Here is an 18,745-nt window from a genome sequence, read left to right as displayed (position 1 = left end):
GTAGCACCCTTCTTCCAAAGGCCGCTTGGGAAGAGGCATACATGTATATTCTATAATGCCTCGTGAAAGTTGAAGGATTCTTCCACATAGCCGCCTTACAGATTTCCTGTACTGGTGCATTTGTAGAGAAAGCAACCGATGTAGCTGCCATCCTTGTGGAATGTGCCACTATTTTTGAAGGTGGATGCAGATGCTGTGTCTCATATGCCAGCACTATACACACTCTGATCCATCTGGCGATGGTCAATGAAAATGCCGGCTTTCCAAATGATCCCAGTAGGAAGGATATGAACATGGAGCCTGTAGTGCAGAAAGATGCCGTCCGCTTTACACAGCTTTTAAGGAATCGCCTAACATCCAACTTGTGCCATACTTTCCCCCTTTGATGGTAAGAATGTGTAAAGAATGGCGGTAGAAAAACATATTGTGATTGATGAAAAGGAGAAGTGATCTTAGGACGAACAAATGGGTAAGGTATAAGTTGCACAGAGTCTTGTGATTTGCAATATGATTTGTGTACTGACAACACTTGTAGAAATGCATCTCACCAAGGTATGCCACTAGGAATGCCAGTTTAAACATTAACAGTCTTATTGGAATGGATTTCAGTGATTCGAAAGGTGGGAACTGTAAGGTCTTCAACATAGTGCCCAAGTTTCAAGTGGGAAACTGGTGTGCCGTCGGCAGTGACAGAAATGTAGCTCCCCTGAGGAACCTTTTCAGGTGAGGATGTGAATTCACAGCCCTCGTCAAAATGCCAGGAACGCTGCTTGCCTTTTCAATGTATTAGGCTTCAGCCCCATATCGAGGCCCTCTTGTAAAAATTGCAGTAGGTGTTGAATAGAGGCCTCCCCTCAGGGAACTTTGTGATGTACTAACCACCTTCAAAAGGCTCTCCTTGTACACTGGTATACCCAGTTTGTGGAAGGCTTCGGGATGCCAGGATGGTCTCAGACACCCTTTTTGAGTAACCATGGTTTCAACAATCTCTGCTCAGTCTCTGTGGCAAGCCAAAGCCAGCTCGGGTTTGGATGTTGTACCAGCCCCTATAGAACTGAAAGAAACCATGGACGGTTTCTGCTGTGGCCAAGTGTAGAAGCTCCATGAACCATGTTCTCCTTGGCCACAATGGGGCCACCAATATCCCTCTGCTTTTCACATCTGGATTCACCTCAGTACCCTTGCCAACAGCAGAGTTGGAGGAAACACATATAGCATGCCCCCAGGCCAATCTGTTGACAGGGCATCTGTGCCTTCCACTTGTTTGCATGGAAACCTGGATATGAACCTTGGAAGCTGGGCATTTTGTGGTGAAGCGAACAGGCACAACACTGGTCTCTCCCATCGCTGAGCTACTTGGTGGAAGACCCTCCGGTTCAAGGTCCATTTGCCCGGCATCAGGTCCTCTTGGCTAAGCTAGCTGGCCAGTTGATTTAGATCCCCTTTCACATGATGTGCTGATAGGGATGTAAGGTGCCACCCAGGTCATTAATAGACCGCATGCAGAGTTTTTGATCATGTGCCTCCTTGTCTGTTTACGTGGGCCTTCACCCTTGCTAACTTGGTAAAGAGGCACCTTTTAACGTGATGATTCTCTTTATTTAACGGGGGGGGGGAGTAATTGGCCCTATCCACCCCCAGCACAGTACGTTCAGTGACTGTTGCTGGTGTCTAAATTATGTTTCTTTTTAGATTGTGAGCCCTTTGGGGACAGGGATCCATCTTATTTATTTATTATTTCTCTGTGTAAATTGCCCTGAGCCATTTTTGGAAGGGCGGTATAGAAATTGAATGAATAAACAACAACAATAATAATGTCAGTCCTGATCAGTACATCGTGACCCTGCAATTCCTGATAAAATGCACTCAGAGCAAAGCGGATGGCCCTGAGCTCTAGCCATTTTATGCTGTGTCTTTGCTTGCTTACAGTCCATTTCCCTTGTGCCAAGTACTGAAGGCAATGCACACACACTCCAGCCCCTGGTGCTGGCATCTGTCGTTACTGTAATTTTCGGTGGGTCCAGAAATTGCTTTCCTCTCAGCAGATTTTTGTGACGATAGCCACCACTGAGGGGAGTGACGTACCTGGGATGACAGTGGCAGTAGCAAATGCCTCTTGCTGGCTATGGCTTTTTGAAAGGGAAGGAGAAACCACTGGAGTTCTCTGAGGTGGAATCTTGTCCATGGAACAGCTTTCAGTGTTGCCACCATTAATACCAGGAGCCTTGCTAGAGCAAGTAGTGGTACTGTCAGAGCGGCAAGCACCTCTTTGACTTCCATGATGATCATTTTGTACCTGTCCTGGGACAAGAACAGTCGATCCTGCAACCGTGTCTATCACCACACCTAGATGCTGTAGTCTGTGTGATGGAATTAACTGGATTTTCTTGAGATTCACCAAGGATGCATGTTACCGCAATGTTTATAGTGTCCTCTGGAGGCTGGTACCTGCTACTTCCTTAGACAGCAACTGGATTAAAAGATTGTCCAGCTACGTGAAGATTTGAATCCTCTGGAGGCGGAGGTAAGCCTTCAGGGGTGCCAATACCTTCGTAAAGACCCAGGGGGTGGGTGACAACAGGCCGACCAGGAGTGCTGCATACTAGTAATGCCTTCCTGCATATTTGAAACTGAGGAGATGTTGGCTGTTGGGGTGTATCGGCAAATGGGTGTATCACCTCCTTCAGGTCTACAGAAGAGATGAGGTCTAAGTGGTGGAGCGCCTCTGCTACTGAACTGAGGTATTCCATTGCGCCTGACCCACCTGTTCAAATACTATAAATCCAGCACAGCTCTTCTGGAACCATCCTTTTTGGGGATGGTGAACAAGACAGAATAGACTCCCCTTCCCTCACAGGAAGCTGCCATATACTGAGTCAGACCATAGGTCCATCTAGCTCAGTACTGTCTACCCAGACTGGCAGCAGCTTCTGCAAGGTTGCAGGCAAGAATCTCTCTCAGCCCTATCTTAGAAATGCCAGTGAGGGAACTTGGAACCTTCTGCTCTTTCCAGAGCAGCTCCATGCCCTAAGGGGAATATCTTACAGTGCTCTTGTGGCCTTAGGGAAACCGCTCTGTTCCTTCCCCTTCGGGACACAAATCATCCTTGTCTTCCCTGCATGCTCCCTAGCAGGGAGACAGGAGGGAAAGGAATAGAGTAGGTAAAACTGAAGGAGATCGAAAGAAGGGGTTGTGTTTTTTTGGAGAATGTTTAAGAGAAGCAAATGAATAAGGTTCTTTTAATATGTTATAAAGGAAATAGAAGGAATGGATTAGATAAAAGCATGAGAGAAGAATTTCTGAGGTGAGAGAATAAGTCTGCCTGGAGCTACACAAGACTGAAGGAACTGGGGGCAGCATTATCGCCCTCAGGCTCTAGAGGCTTCTGTTCTTTAAACTAATTTACGTAGTCCTGCCTAGGAGCACCTGAGGGGTATAACCCACCGAGATGTCCTTGACCCCAGCAACTAAGAACCAAATTTCTAAGTAGTATGGCTTTTTAGTGGCTACTGTGGAGATCAACCCTGGCCAACAGTTGAGCATTTTATGTTGCCACCTAGATGCCCAATGCTCCCACGGGTCCCAATCCTCACCAGGTATGCTTAAACCCCTTCTTCACTACCACCACCATTTTCAGGCTGGCTGGACACCTCGCTCAAACCTGAGCCCCCCAAAATTGAGTGGGACATTCACCACTTGATTGGGAATCTCCTGGAGACTTCAGGAAGATCCCAAAACAGGAATCGTTTGTGTAGTGTTTAACCAAACAAACATGAGTAGAGTTAACAAGGAGCATAAACTCAGTCTAATTATAGTAAAAAAACACAACACCTTGATTAAAAAAAAACTTCACAGGCAATCATAATTCAGGATGAAAATGAGGAAAATAACTCATAAAAGCAGAAGTCTTTCTGGAATACTATCTTATCTGGCTGTTGTAAATATTAGATGGCACATAAGTCACCAAAAATGGCTTAAAAACTAAGCCCTGAAAGCATGGCTGTTCTTCTCTGTCCCTCCCACCTGAGAATAAACAAGTGTTTCTGGTCTAACATCCCACTGTTTGAGTCCGCCCCGTGGGTGCCAGGAGTTGAAACTGACTTGACAGCACACTTTACTTTACAGCAGGCAGACTCAGGTAGGAAATTAATCCCCTCCAATCAGGGTTGAGCTAGACAAGGCAAGGGTCACCTGCTCAACCAATACAGAAGGTAACGTTTCCATGCCTGGGAAATTAATAGCACATCTTCTGAACTGGGCCAGCCCCCTAGTTGAGGTTATCTCCCTTGCTTGGGTATGACTGCTCTTCTTGGTGACATCAAAGGAAAAGCTTAAGGTGCCAGAGGTGCCTGGAAGGTAGGTGATTTAGCATGATCTCCCTAATGGTAGACTGACTTAATGAATGTGACTCTCTGCAGGGATTCCTACCTATATGATTTGTTGGTTACCACAAAATGGAGTCTTACAGCTAAAGAACCAAAATGGTGGACTTTTCTCAGGATATAAGAAGGGGAGCCTTATATCACAGCCACATTATCAATGAAGTTTCAAACACATACCTGACACTGCATTTCTTCAGCACTGATGTTGAATCCAGCTGTAGAACTTTCTGTCTCTCCATTCACCATACCAGGCTCCATAGCTAGCAAATCGAGAGTTCTTATTGTATGAATGTAAAGATCTTTATTTAATCTGAGTGCTCCTTCTAACACCAAAATGGAATCAGCAGCCTGTTCTTTTAGCTGAAACAACCCAAAGAAATGCATATAACCAGTTATTTACCCAGCATTCATAATTATAAAAAGGTTCTCCTTCCTTCCACTCCTACTTAGAGAAAGCCTCCTGAACTAATTCCTTGAATCAGACATGACACATAACACTGGGAATAGACCCAAAATTGGATGGTATCAACCAAGTCACAATAACAAGAGTTAAATGGGAAGGATTTAAAATTTGGCCACGTCCCAAGGTTCTGCATTCTTTTCCTAAATCTAAGCACATCCACATTTACTAAAGAATGGCACTTACCACTTTCAAAATATTTTCTGTTACTTCCTTTTCTTGCTGTATCTGATTCATTCTAAACAAAAAGATAACAGAAATTCTGAGCTTGCCAGTCAGAGTAATGTTAAACAATTGTAAAGTATTTTGGAAGTCTAAACTATAAGCACATCTTTTAAATACAAGAACACAAAGTTTCTAATCATTACAAGATTTCAATTTTTAAAAACATTTTTAAAAAACTTAGTCCAATTTCAGGAATTAAGTTATGAACTTTAAGTTCCCACGTATTTTAGCAGGTTTGGCCCAACAGAATTTCTCTAGGAGGACAAGAGCCTATTCTCAGAGCACACTGAGTGCCAGTGAGGTTTTTTCAGTCTTTTAGAGAACATATACAAATATACAAATGTGTGTGTAAGTGTATATAATAGATAGATAGAGATATATATAGATGGCTAGTTTCAATTGATCATATAACTTACAATATTTAAGTGTAGAATAATATTTAAGTGTAGAATAAAACCATCAACACGCTAACCAAAATGATTAGCTCCTGAATTAAGGTTATTCCATTTGTTTAACATGGAAAAGGTTGAATGTCAAGCAGAACCAAGGTTTATTTAACAAACGAGAACTGATGTCAACAGCTATTTCTAAAGATCTTGTTTGGTTCAGGTCCTGCCCCTTTCTGACCTGGCCTACTTTGCTCTGCTGCTGGCAAGGCATCACCTGCTCTGCATCCACTGCTCTGTGGAGTGATCTTCTGATGTTTAAACAATCACCTTTTCGATCACTTCCTGGGAATCAATTGAATCACCCCTCTCCCATTGCAGGAGTGAATAATCTCGATCATATTCAGAGTATGTTGATTTAATTTTTTTAACTTCTGTTTACAATTTCTTTCTTAATCCCTTCTTCAATGCTTTGTTTCAAAGGCTACATGCCTTTGATCATTTTACATTTGTAAAATGTGTGTGCCTGTGCTGAGTGAGCTAGGTAAGAAGAATGACCTCATTTTTATAGCCAGGCAGACAAGAAAGGAGTCAAGTTTGAAGTGAGTGACAGTGAGAAACACTGGCTGCCTAGAGCCTGCTTCCAAGAAACATGAAGTGTGAACCCGCCCATGGTGTCAGTAAGGGTCTGAAATAAGTGCACAAACTTACACACTTAACTGAGGTGGACCAGGTTTCACTTGTTTGACTGGAAAACTGCTTTTGACTATAGTCCTAATAGCCCTGTTAAAGCAAAGTGAGTTTAACATTAGTAGTTTAACATTTAAGCCATCTAATCTTAATGGCTAGCTTTATTTGCTGTGTTCAAACACAGAAGTTTGTGCTAAAAAGCACAAGTGTGACATAGCCATAAAGGTCTCCCTCACTCGTCATTTAAAAACCCTATGGCACCTTGAACTTTTGAACATTGGAGCTGGAGAAGACTTTTGAGGATACCATGGGAAGCCAGGAAAACAAACAAATGGATCATAGAACAAATCAATCCAGAATTTTCACTCGAGGCACAAATGACCAGGCTCAAACTATCATACTTCGGACACATTGTGCGAAGACCCAGATCCCTTGAGAAGTCCATAATGCTGGGAAAAGTTGAAGGAAAGAGAAGAAGAGGACAACCAGCAGCAAGGTGGATGGACTCTATTATGACAGCAATGAATGCACCACTGAGAGACCTTAAAGGCCAAGCTGAAGATAGATCATCCTGGAGAGAATTTATCTATGTGGTCGCTAAGAGTTGACACCGACTTGACGGCACTTAATCAGTCAATGGCCCCTTTGTTTCTAAAGATTTCATGCACAATACTGCAGTTTGCGAAATTCAGCATATGCAGCTTTTCCCATTAGTGCACATGCATGCAGGGATATTAAAGGAACAGTTGTTCTGCCCCTTAAAAATGTCAACAGATCTAGGACTCTAGGGTTGCAGTCCTGCACACTTATCTAGGAGTCGGTCTCAATGAGATTTAAATATGCACTGGATTTCAATTACACTCTTTTTGATTCAGTAACTTTTATCCCTATGATTTTCCATTTACGTAAAATCATCAAATGTTAAAGTTATGGATCTGCAAACAAAATCATGGTTTAAATTTAAAACAGATACCTGCCTATGTATCCAGTATTTTGGGAGGACCCCAGAATCTCTCTGAATATACTAATTTAGTGTAAGTATTATAATCCTATTAGGATTAATTTATTATAATCTTAACATTTCTTCTCATTTCTAAGTTATAGCAATTACACCAAAAACCATTTAAGATCTCACCATCTATTGTAGAGCAATATAGCCATTGCAGTGGTGGGAGGTAAACTGGCAAGGTCCACATCTACATGCTTAGTTCCTGGAGGAACCTTACTAATACACAGCAGCTCGTTCAGCAGCATGTTCAATACAGGAACTGATAAGCTGAAATAAAAGGCAAAGGATTGTTCGTTTCATACAGGTAACACTAGTTTTAAATTACTGGTTAGATTAGTTTGAAACTAATCAGAATTTGATTTTGCTACAGATCTTCCTTTAAAAAAACAAAACATCCTCAAATATGAGAACATTGATTATTTATTATGGGCTGTGTTTCTTCCACAATAGAACACAAGGCCGTGTACATAGGTTCCCATGCAGTCAGGCATGACCAGACCCAGACTTGTCAGCAAGGTTGCTACATCGAAGTCACTAATATATCACTGTAGGAACTTACAAACTTTGTAACAAAGTAGACTTGCAATAGCTTCACATCTCCTGAAGTGGGGGCTTAAAAGAAAAGTAAGGGACAAAAAAAACTGCAGCAGAAAGACTGTCAAAAATTAACACTGCCTATGACAATTATATCTTAACATTAACCAGGAAGTTCAGAGATACCTTTTTTCCAGTATATCCAAATCCCATTTTAAATGTGCAGCGACTTTTAGTGCAAATAGCTTTAGAATGCGGTTTCTCTTGTTGTCAGGTGGAGGCTGAACCTGATTCTGCTCATTCACTAAAGGTTTAGAAGCCTGCTCCAAAAACTGAACAATCAGCTGAACAGGTGATGGATCTACTGGGCAGAAAAGTTTTTAAAATTGAATCTTTCAAGAAAATATGCTACTCGGGAACAAGGCAACAAATACAATGGGTTGTATCAAAAGAGTTTCTTCCTCTATTATTTATTTATTCATTCATTCAATTTTTATACCACCCTTCCAAAGTGGCTCAGGGCGGTTTACAATTAAAACAAAACCATTAAAACCAATAATAGTTAAAACTAGAAGAGCATGGCTAATCAACTTCAGCCCTCCTGCAGATGTTGGCTTACAACTCCCATCATCATCACCCCTGACTACTGGCCACTGTGGCCGGGGATGCTGGGAGCTATAGTTCAAAAACAGTTGGAGGGCCACAGTTGAGTAACCCTGCTCGAGAGGAAGAACTCCTTGCTTTGGAGGACAGAAATCTTAGGATACATCCCAAAACCATCAGTGCAGTTTCCCAGATGGTAAATGCTATTATTTCTGCTTGAAAGAAATCTTAGCAGACATTCTATATTTAATATTAAGTTTCAGTCATTTGGATCATTTTATACATTATGCAATGGCAAAGACAAATCTAGATTTGTCACTGAGTGTACCCTCAATTGGGAATGGCAGCCAATCCACGTACACACTGATAAACAAGTTTGCAAAAAAGCTTTGTCATACACAAACATATTTAGATGCACGTTTTTAGATTTCAAAGGCTTAAAGGATTGTAAGGTAAAGTGTGCCATCGAGTATATACTTATAGTTATTTATAAATATTCTCTCTCTCTCTCTGAAGCGACTATTAGGCTGCTTAAATTCTACTGGCTTCAACAGGGTAGCAGCCTAAGTGTGTGTGACTGAAATCCTGTGTACAACTGAGGAGCAGCACACAATAACTTTATTTAACCATGCAGTCACAAAATAAATTCCACATGACTGAGGAGGATCCCAACAGCCCTCGCAGAAAATAATAAAGTCAAGATATCTCATCCTCTACACTCATGTAGGGACAAATATTATAGTTTAGGTATTTCTACTAACCAGGAGACACCTTCTTCAAGTGCTTCTCAAGTAGAGACTCCTCCAGCAAAAACTCAAACCAGGAGGTCTGAGGGGGTGTGCATGGCCGGCTGGATGTGGCAGCCTCCCGGTCAGCAGCTTCTACACTCATTTTCCTCTCTGAAGTTTCCCCCAGTTTTTGGCAGCAATCCGTTAGGCCAGCAGCACCAATACTGCCACTCGTTCCTATTTAAAAATCAACATCAAACAAAACACAGAGTTTCCTTTACAAAGACACGGTCTTAGGGGACATTAAAGACTAACAATTTTATTATGAAATACACTTTCATGGGTTAGATGCCACATTGTCAGATACACGAAGTGTTGCAAGTACCTGGCCAGTTTTACAGATACAATTAAAATATATAATTACTAAAAACAACAACAGGCAAAGTACATTAAGAAGATCCAGAAGTGTATGAAAAGGTTTGGACAGATTGTCATCTATCTAATACTACACATAAAAATACAGAGATGGATTTTAAAAAATGTCAGTGGGCTTTGCATAGAAGAAGGGCCAGACTATAGCTCTTGCATTTCATGGCCTTTGGGCCCTAGTGTTGACATTTTCCTCCTCTTTGCACTGGTGGGCGTGTGCCTCTCTCTACATACACAAATATATATATATGTATATACACACGCGCCAATTGAGGAAACGCACTTCACATATGGTTCCAGTCCACGAAAACTTGTGGTGCAATGAAACGGTTGGTTTGAAAATGCCACAGGACGTTTTGCTGCATTTTCTGCAACACACACACAGTTACTCAGAAAGGGTCGTCAACCAGAGCCGTCCCACACCAGCACCTCGGTGCCCACCAGCACCCTCCCAGCACCAGGATCCCCTTCAGAGACCCCCTGCTGACCTTTCTCCGCCCCCTTCTCTTCCCTCTTTTTATATATAACCGACCACCACCTCAAGAGCCCCCCACCCAGATGAACGCGCCGCCCCCCAATAACCCTCCTGTCACCCCCGCTCTTTTAACCAGCACCATTCCACCCCCCCACCAGCTGCCTCGTGGAGATGCACCTACCCGAGAGCGCGACAGCCGCTTTCCCGTCAACCTCAACTTTGCTTTCCCATCCTCCTCCCCCGAGTCCCTCGGGGGCCGACGACCCCTGCAGCTCCAGCTCCTCCGCCTCCTCCCCGCAACCAAAATGGCCGCCACCAGCCTCCCTTGCTCTTATCCTGCCCACCTTGCCTCGGGGAGGGAAGGCGTGAGCCGAGCAAGCTTTGGCTCCGCCCCCAACCCTTACCTTCTGGCCACTCAGGAGGCGGCGGTAGGCGAGACTCCAAAGTGCCTGGTCGCTGGTTGGCTGCTCTCGCCTCGGCCACGGCCGTCTCCTCCTCCTCCTCCTCGCTACAGTGACTTTTGCACAAGATTGTCCCCCTGGCAGTGGCTACAGTGGTCGTTTTCTTACAGCTACGTGAGGATCAGGAATTCAGCTCGGACCGATGCTCAGTGGTGTAACGCTGCAGGGGGGACGGGCAGGACGCAGGCAATCCCCGTACGTTTTTTTCCTTCAGGGTCTCAGCTGGGATGCAGAGCCCTGAGCTTTCTACATGGAAATAATGTGCTGCTATTCCATGCATTCCAATGGCCATTTAGAAGAAAAAGAAAAACCAGGTTGCTTACCTGTAACGGATGGTCTGGTAGTGATCCGATGGCATTCGCAGCGAGAGGGCGGCAAGCCTGTCATTATGGAGGTCTTCGGATCGCTGTCCGGTCCAGTGCATTTCACTGGGCATTCCGGGTCAACCATTCTAGTACATTCCCTGGAATTGACATGATTCTTAACTTCTTGTAACAGAACCCCCTCCCCCGCCCCAATTATGCAGTTATCTAAATGAGGGGTGTGGCCATGACTGTCCGTGTGGGTGTAGCTATGGGGGCGTGTGTCGTGGAGAGTGCCTGCACTTCTGAATTGCGACTACATCACTGCTGATGCTATTCCAATCCTGCTGCCGCCCGATATTTTTCACAATGTCGAACCATTAAGATTTCTAGGACTGTTTCCAACAATCGCCAGAAATTAATGCCGATCCTTGGAGACGCCAAGCTAATTCTGGAGGAGGGTTGGCAACACTCCATTCAACAGGTAGAACTTTGCTCAGCGTCACGGAGATGCAGTGACGACGTCGTGGGCAGAGATCAGTAGTTCATTCTCTCTATATGTGTTCCTAGAGGATTCCCTCTTGTGTCAGCTTGGAACTAGATTCAGGCAAAAACTACACTAGTCTCCACCAGGGCTGAAAGTTGCGGCATGAAATTGCTGAATTATTAGCACGAGTAAGTCTGAATCTGAATAGTACATAAGATGGTTTCCTGTCGCAAAAGGCTCACAGCATAAAAACAAATGTAAAGGTACTATTTTGTTGAAAAGCAGTATATAAATCTTTGTAATAGACATGAGCAACCACCTGGGGGGAATGCTGTACTGGGCTTAGATAGGGATAGTTGCTCTGCCCCTGCTCAAGATAAGAGAGTTGCTACTTTACAAGGTGTCTCTTTGTTCTACTAGGAGGTTATCTACCATGTAACCCAGAAGGGTTTGTTGGTGTGTGCATGATGGAAGCAGCTGTAGCCCGGCTGCAGAAGCAGAGCAAAAAATACTGCCCAGCACTTGCTTGGGGAAAAAACCATTACTCCCCCAAACACTCAGTCCCTAAACACCTCATGCCAGACAGGAATTATTACTGCTGTGGGTGGATAGGAGAAAGAACGCCCCCCCCTACCTTTTTGCAGTTAAGGAAAAGGAAATTGACCTCTGGTCTGTATGGAGTCACCGAGGTGCAGCAGGGAAATGCTTGATTAACAAGCAGGAAGATTGCTCGTTCGAATCCCTGCTGGTATGTTTCCCAGACTATATCAAACACCTATATCAGGCAGCAGCAATATAGGAAGGTGCTGAAAGGCATAATCTCATACTGCGTGGGAGGAGGCAATGGTAAACCCCTCTTGTATACTACCAAAGACAACCACAGGGCTGTGTGGGCACCAGGAGTTGAAATAGACTTGGCGGCACACTTCACTGTATTGTGTTTGCCTGCTGAGTTCCGAGAGAAGAGCAAAAGAATGTGTATACATCTCAAGACAGACTCTGTGTGTCTCAGGAGTGCCTATGTGAATAATGATGTATTCATGTATTTGCATGCACCTTTAAATGCACACTTGTGAGTCATGTGCACCTTCACTACAGAACATTTGTTCCCAAAGAATCACAGAATGTTAGAACAGGTTTTTTGTTTTAAAGGCCCCTGAGAAAATGGTTTCTTATATGTATTTATGTCTCTAGTCTTCATATACCCTTTTCAGACATTTACATGGTATGTGCATACAGGTGACTGTAAACATGTACATAAGTGTGAATGACTGCATATGTGTTCCTTTGAAAAGTGAGCCTAGGCACACGTCCTCTCAAAGGCAGGGAACAAAGAGGGAGTGTGTTGTTTGTTTAGTGTGAAAAACTATATGCATACAGACCTGTACATGAATATACTGTATGCAGATTGTATATGTATTAAACATATGTGAATAAAGCTACAGTTGTGGAGAAATGCTTGAAAACATGTAGGCAATATTTCTGAAAAGCAGCAATATTGCAATAAAATGAAAGCTTTGCTGCTCCACCTGCCCATATATATTTACTATATTTTAAAACCAAGCAATTTGACATGATTTTATATGCTTGCAATTAGCAATCTTTAGGCTCATTTGCTGGCAAAAGATCACAATATGACATTAATAATACAATAATAAACTCTTCTTTTTGGCAATATACATTTATAAGCAAAATATTTTCATAACTGAAAGTCACCTACTGAAAAGCTGCACCAAACGTCATCATGCATTCGCTATAATTTGTCCACCAACTTTGGGTCTACAGCCACCAAGTTCAAACAAAGTATGATTCATTTCTAGCTTGCCTCTTGTTGCTTCACAGGTTCCAACTTTTCCTCCACTTCTTTAGGGAAATTATCTAAGGGCTGACCACCCTCCACCATCAGTGAAGTTACCAAGTATTTTGCCAGAATAAGTATGAAACATTTTTATTGAACTTCAAGTACAAAAGGAGGCGGCCGGGAGGAGGGAATGAACCAGACAACAACAAAGGAGGGAGGGAAGAAAGGAAGAGAGAATTTAATAATTTTTACAATATCCACACAAAACATTTAGTGCAATAGGATTAAATAATACAAGACACAGAAATGCAAATATCTTCATTTGCAGAATATTCCAAAGAAATTCACACACTGAGGTACAGTACTAGCAAACTGAGGGAAATGCTATTTCAGTGCTACAAACTTTCCAAAGTATTGGGAGAATTCATACACACACGGACACAAAATCTCCTACCTTTATTTATGTAATAGAAAAACATTGCATTCATTTTTTTTAAAATAAAAGAGAGGAGGGTATCATGCTACTATTCCCAAATAAACAGCATTAATAAATTGGTCAGTTTATTAGTATTGTTAAATAAGATATTAAAATGTTTCTAAAATGTGTTTCTTAATATCCATTTCATAGCAACACTTGGGGTTCCTGTCTCCAGGTTTTATAACTGTTCACTTGGAAGTTCATAGAGCTCTTTTAACTTTTCAAACTTTGGTCCCCATTCTTTGAGGTAATCAAAATTTTGATCTTCTTCTGTGCTCGAGGTGTCTAAGGAGCTCAAACTTCCAGCCAAAGAGCAGTCACCCTCTAAGCAAAATAAATGCATAGTGTCTTCTGGGAGACTCTGCAAATCATTGTCTGCATCCTGCATTATTTGAGACATATACTGCTTGAAGTCTGGGACACTGGCAACCAAAAGAATAGGTTCCCTTCGGCATGCACGATCTACAACTGGGCTTCTCTGCAGTTCAGAATGTGATTTGAGAAGTGGAACAGTGGTTGTTGAGGAGAACGGGGGAACAGTTTGTAGAGGTGTCTTTAACATGTCTATATTATAAGCATTCTGGGGAAAAGGTCAAAGAAAAAACAGTTAGAGGTGGGAAAATAACAGCTTTTACAGCGCTTCTCATTTGCAAAATGCTTCCTGTATGGTGGGTTCACACGATCAACTGAAAGCTGGGAACCAGAAGTGGGAGCTGGTACTCCTGCCTCTTTTGTGTTGTCTAAAGCCACCAAGTTCAGTTCTCACCCTACTTCTCCCAAGATTCTACCAACTTTGTCAAGCCAACTTGAAACCTAGGTGACACAAGTCAGTAGAATCTTAGGAGAACCAGGGTGGCAACCAGATTTGGGCGGTTCCTGTCTGACAGGAGTGTACACTCACCAGAAATTTCTGGTTCCCTTCTTTGTACTGACTTAAGGGCGATCATGTGAAACTACCCGTATTGTGTTTACCTTCACAATGCCTTGAGAAGCTGATTACTATTAGCCCTATTTTACAAATAAGGACTAAAGCAAAGAGAGGGAGAGGCTTAACCAAGGCCACAGAGGAAAAACTAAAATCTGCACCTTTCAAATCCAAATCTAACTCTCTGTGCACTGGACCACATTGATTCTCAACAATTCTCAGTCAAATTGATTGAATGATTTACATATTACACTTCTCCCACTCAACAAATACACACTTCTACACATCAATAGACTATTTCTCACAAAATTTCTTAGCCAGAGAGTCTGTGCACACAAGCAGTCCAATCTGTGTTGGGAAGCTTGTGTGCAGCACTGGGGACAAGGCCAATCCCAGCACTTTCTCCATCATAAGCCCAGAAATTTACCCCAGGATTTAACCTGGATTAGAGGGCACAAGGGCACCCTCTAACCCAGGTTCAGGATTGTGTGCATGCTCAGGCTACATGCAGCCCGAGCATACAGAGTTGGGCACCTAGAGCACCGGACTCACAGGGGAATCCCTAAATGCACCGTGCTGCTTGTACAGTGCATTTAGGGATTCCTGGAGGCCAGGACTCATTTTCCTGGTTCCCAGAGATCCGCACTGCCAGGAGCAGCATGGATTGTGTGGGTGCATAAGTAGTGTGTCTCACACAACAAACAGGATCGCCTGGGGAAAGGTAATCTGATCTTGACTCCTCCCTGCCCACCAAAAATAGTCATGTGAACGACCTTTGAGTGTTTTTCTGCAGTGAGTGCACAGGCTGGCCAGCTGCTGAATATATTACAATCCATGTTCTCATGGTAGAAAAAACACTCATGCCATACTTCATAAGTTACAGTCGCTGTCATACTGTACAGTGGGCATGCCATTGTGCAATGATATTTGCACAATAGTGTTATTGAACAACTGCATGAACACTGCTGTTATGTCAGCCACCCTGCAGTAGAAAAATTGACATGAGGTCTCTCTTCTCAGGAACCAGCTGGCAGAACTTCAGTCCTAGAGCAAGATCTAATCCGGCTGATTCCAGAAATAAAGGATGGTGGAAACAACACAATTAAAATGCCAGTTCTTAAAATTATCTTAACTGATACATCATAGACAAGACAGGAGGGGTAGTAAGTACCTTTTCTACTCAATGTTGGTTTAGCCTCAGCTGAAAGTACTGTATTCAGTTTTATCTCTTCCTTTATATGTGGCGACCAATAAAATTTGCGAGTACTCCAGACCCTGCTCCTGGATTTTGGGTGTCTCTCGGACAAGACAACCTTGGCCCCCTTAACCTGGAAGAAGCAGGTCATGCAAACTGAGAATCCCCTCATGCTGCCTCTGACCTTCTTGGGCACTCCATGTGAAATGAGAATGATGGTGGTAGGGTGGCGGGGCCTTTTGCTGCTGATTGTGGGGCCCCATCAAATGCCCACCTCACCATCCCCGGGAGCCAGCCCTGGAGTACGCAAAGGCAAGTAACAATAATTAAAAAGCTGTGAAACGGGTCAGGGAGGGTTAAGGATCTTGCAACATTTACCTCAGAAAAAGGAGATTGGGCAAATGGCTATAATGTAGGACACAAAGGGCCTGGAGTTTAAAATTAATGTTTGTTTGTTTATTGCCAGATTTGTATACCGCCTTGTGTTAAAATAATCTCAAAGGGATTAAATAGGGATTATTAAAGTATCTCTAATACAATATACATATACTAAATGCTTAAATGTTAAATGAGGATATGTGAATTTGGGATCGTTATCAGGGATAAACATTAAGGGAGGAAGGGGACCAATTTTGGAGTGAACAGGCTTTTCCAACCACCATTTTGGAAAAGGCTATGCGACTTTCTCTTCCTACACCCCTCTACAGCTTTTGTTACTCAACTTGTCAAATTCACAGCCCATACTTAGCATGTCAGCCATTTATTGCGGCACACCAATGCTTCATAAATCTCATCTTGGAAGCACAGAACAGGGGGTTTATCAAGCACTTGACAGATGTAGTACATGCCTAGATAAGCCGAGTACAGTTTAGAGGCTGTGAATCTCACATGTATTACACTGAAACAATGAATGACTGCAAATTATTTCAGGGTTCCAAATTGTTTCCTCAGTCCTTCAGCATCTCCAGAAGTTCTATATTACTGATGCGTATTTGAATCTGAACTATTTTATGCATTTAAAATGCTGTAATTTTGTCATACCAGATCATGCAAAACCATACCAGATCATGTTCCCCTCCTCCCTCCTCATTATAATTGAAGACATTTCCTCTAACATCTTCCCAACTTTCATGTTCCTCAGGAATGTGGTAAATTCCTCCCTTCCGAAACCTTGACCTCCCCCACTGACTCCACACGGTGTAGGAGACTAATAAACCTGGGAGGGAAGAGAAACAGACAAATATGTTACAAGTTGCCTTCAGCTGCAAAGTATAATTGTATAATTTCTACAATACAACAAAACAAAAGAAAACAAATGAAACAATTTGAGAAAAATAAGCTAGCTTTTAATATTTCTATTTCTATACAGGAAATTCAATATTTAATTTAAGAGTCTGGTAAACAAAGGTACTCTCTTCAGGAAGGTAATGAACCATCTATATCTTATAATTAAGCTTCATTAAAAGAGTATTTTACTTACCTACAGGAATCCACTAGGACATTTAAATAGAAGGAATTTTGGCCATTCTCTGGCCTTTCACCAATCCTGAGTAAATAAGATACCCAAAGTAAGTAAAACACTGTTTTAATGAAGATTAAAGTGGTACTATAATTATTTAAGTCATTACTTTTCTGAGACATGTACACTGCTTGGGGGAAGATTTTTAGTTTTTATTTCAAAAGAGTAAATTTAAAGTCAAGGTTTGCATAGCAGCTTTCAAGACACAAAGTTAATTACTTACTGCCAAATGGCAGAAAAGAAAGAGAGAACGCTTTTCAAATGCAGAGCTCTATTTGACACACCAGGAGGCTTTACACACAGGGCTTTTACTCTGGATCTCCTCCGGAATGGAGGAGTACTTCGTTACCCCAAAGTAGCTGCGGGCTATCAGGGACCAGTACAGACAGGACTCTGTTTTCCCCTGAATCGAGGTTGCACATTCTGGCTTAGCCTGAAGTATGTCCGGCTTTTTAAAAATCCTCTAGTTTGAGCAGCTTTTGGGGGGGAAATTGAGGCTTCTGTTATGCCCCACTGCTTCTCCTTAAAGTGTGGAGTGGCTATGCTAGTAATTCGGAGTTTTTCAAAACTCAATGAAGGGGAGTCTACATAAGCTTTAGCTATGCAGAATGGATGTAACCTGAGCCTTTTTGTCTGTGTTGATTCCATTAGCCTGCAATTTTCTTCATGACAGAGAGAAAGCTCTGATTTCTACTTTAAACTTCCTTGTCTCTTAAATGGTCTGGGGTCAGGTGTGTGTGGGTGGGGGGAAAACATGAGGTGATGAAGGCAGTCACTCACAAAGGCAAGGGTTAAGCATTCTGCTGTTTGATTGAGCTTTTAGCAACTTGTCATGCCGGTCTTCCGCTCCTCTGTAGCTCAAACTAACAACAAAAAAGCTCTCTCACTCTCCTCTCTGATGTGATTTGTGATTGTTTGAAGGAAAAACTTGGAGTAAGCCAGTGGGAATGCACAGGAAAAAGATCTGCCAGGGATTGTGGAAAGGAGGCGACCCTATGTGAACTGTCCATTTAATCTTCCAAATTAAACATTTTGCGAATCTGCCTGGAAGCAGATTCGCTCTTCAGATACCCCGCGGCATGAAGGCATGTGTGAATAACTCCCAGACAATGAGAGCCCCGAGATGGCAGCCCTAGTATCTGGGTGGGGAAGGGGGAGCATTTCAGCATACTTAATCAGAACTGAAATAAAAAAGGATACAAAAGGGAAAATGAAATCAGGAAAAAAGTAGGGAAACCACTGGATAGCATAGAGTGCATACTAAGTAACCTTTCAGGTTAAGATCCAGCCCAATGGCTTGTGCAGTGGTTCTACACTGAAGATTTTAATAACACCCTAAGCTAGGAGCAGCCACTGGGGTGGCTAATTACAATGAATATTTACAATACAACAAATATTTATATACTGCTTTTCAAAAAAAGTTCCCAAAGTGGTTTACATAGATAGAAAATAACTAAATAAATATGGTAATTCGGGTAACTTGTTGCTAAATAAATAATTAATGTCAGCCAGAGTAATCCAACAGTGCTACCTAATGAGTCACTCTGAGTTCTTTGGAGAAAGGGTGGGCTTCTTTGGAGAAAGGCTTTTCTGGCAGTAACCAGAAAAAAACGCACATGAAAAAAGCCCACAAGAAAACTGCACACAGAAAAAAAC

General features: G+C 42.5%; 2 protein-coding genes across 3 annotated transcripts in view; both read right to left on the bottom strand.

Annotated features, from left to right (window-relative positions):
• Nucleotides 1-10,872, bottom strand: part of INTS8 (integrator complex subunit 8) — a 44,413-nt gene extending 33,541 nt beyond the window's left edge. The window contains exons 1-7 of one of the 2 annotated variants that reach the window (XM_053244561.1): nt 10,706-10,872; nt 9,051-9,254; nt 7,873-8,050; nt 7,279-7,419; nt 6,165-6,236; nt 5,029-5,080; nt 4,560-4,742 (exon numbers count right to left, since the gene is read on the bottom strand). In XM_053244561.1, the coding sequence (XP_053100536.1) occupies nt 4,560-4,742; nt 5,029-5,080; nt 6,165-6,236; nt 7,279-7,419; nt 7,873-8,050; nt 9,051-9,254; nt 10,706-10,832 (957 nt within the window). In that variant the 5' untranslated portion in view covers nt 10,833-10,872. The remainder of the gene's footprint in view (nt 1-4,559; nt 4,743-5,028; nt 5,081-6,164; nt 6,237-7,278; nt 7,420-7,872; nt 8,051-9,050; nt 9,255-10,705) is intronic. The other variant, XM_053244562.1, reaches the window with a different exon arrangement.
• Nucleotides 10,873-13,187: 2,315 nt separating this feature from the next.
• The window catches only part of LOC128323230 (neural-cadherin-like), an 88,940-nt gene continuing 83,382 nt past the window's right edge, over nt 13,188-18,745 (bottom strand). The window contains exons 32-33 of the mRNA XM_053245963.1: nt 16,632-16,786; nt 13,188-14,030 (exon numbers count right to left, since the gene is read on the bottom strand). Coding sequence (XP_053101938.1) covers nt 13,629-14,030; nt 16,632-16,786 — 557 coding nt within the window. The 3' untranslated portion in view covers nt 13,188-13,628. The remainder of the gene's footprint in view (nt 14,031-16,631; nt 16,787-18,745) is intronic.

The sequence above is a fragment of the Hemicordylus capensis genome, chromosome 4, assembly GCF_027244095.1.
Source record: "Hemicordylus capensis ecotype Gifberg chromosome 4, rHemCap1.1.pri, whole genome shotgun sequence".
NCBI classification, from domain to species: domain Eukaryota; kingdom Metazoa; phylum Chordata; class Lepidosauria; order Squamata; family Cordylidae; genus Hemicordylus; species Hemicordylus capensis.
This window is presented reverse-complemented; position numbering and strand designations above follow the sequence as displayed.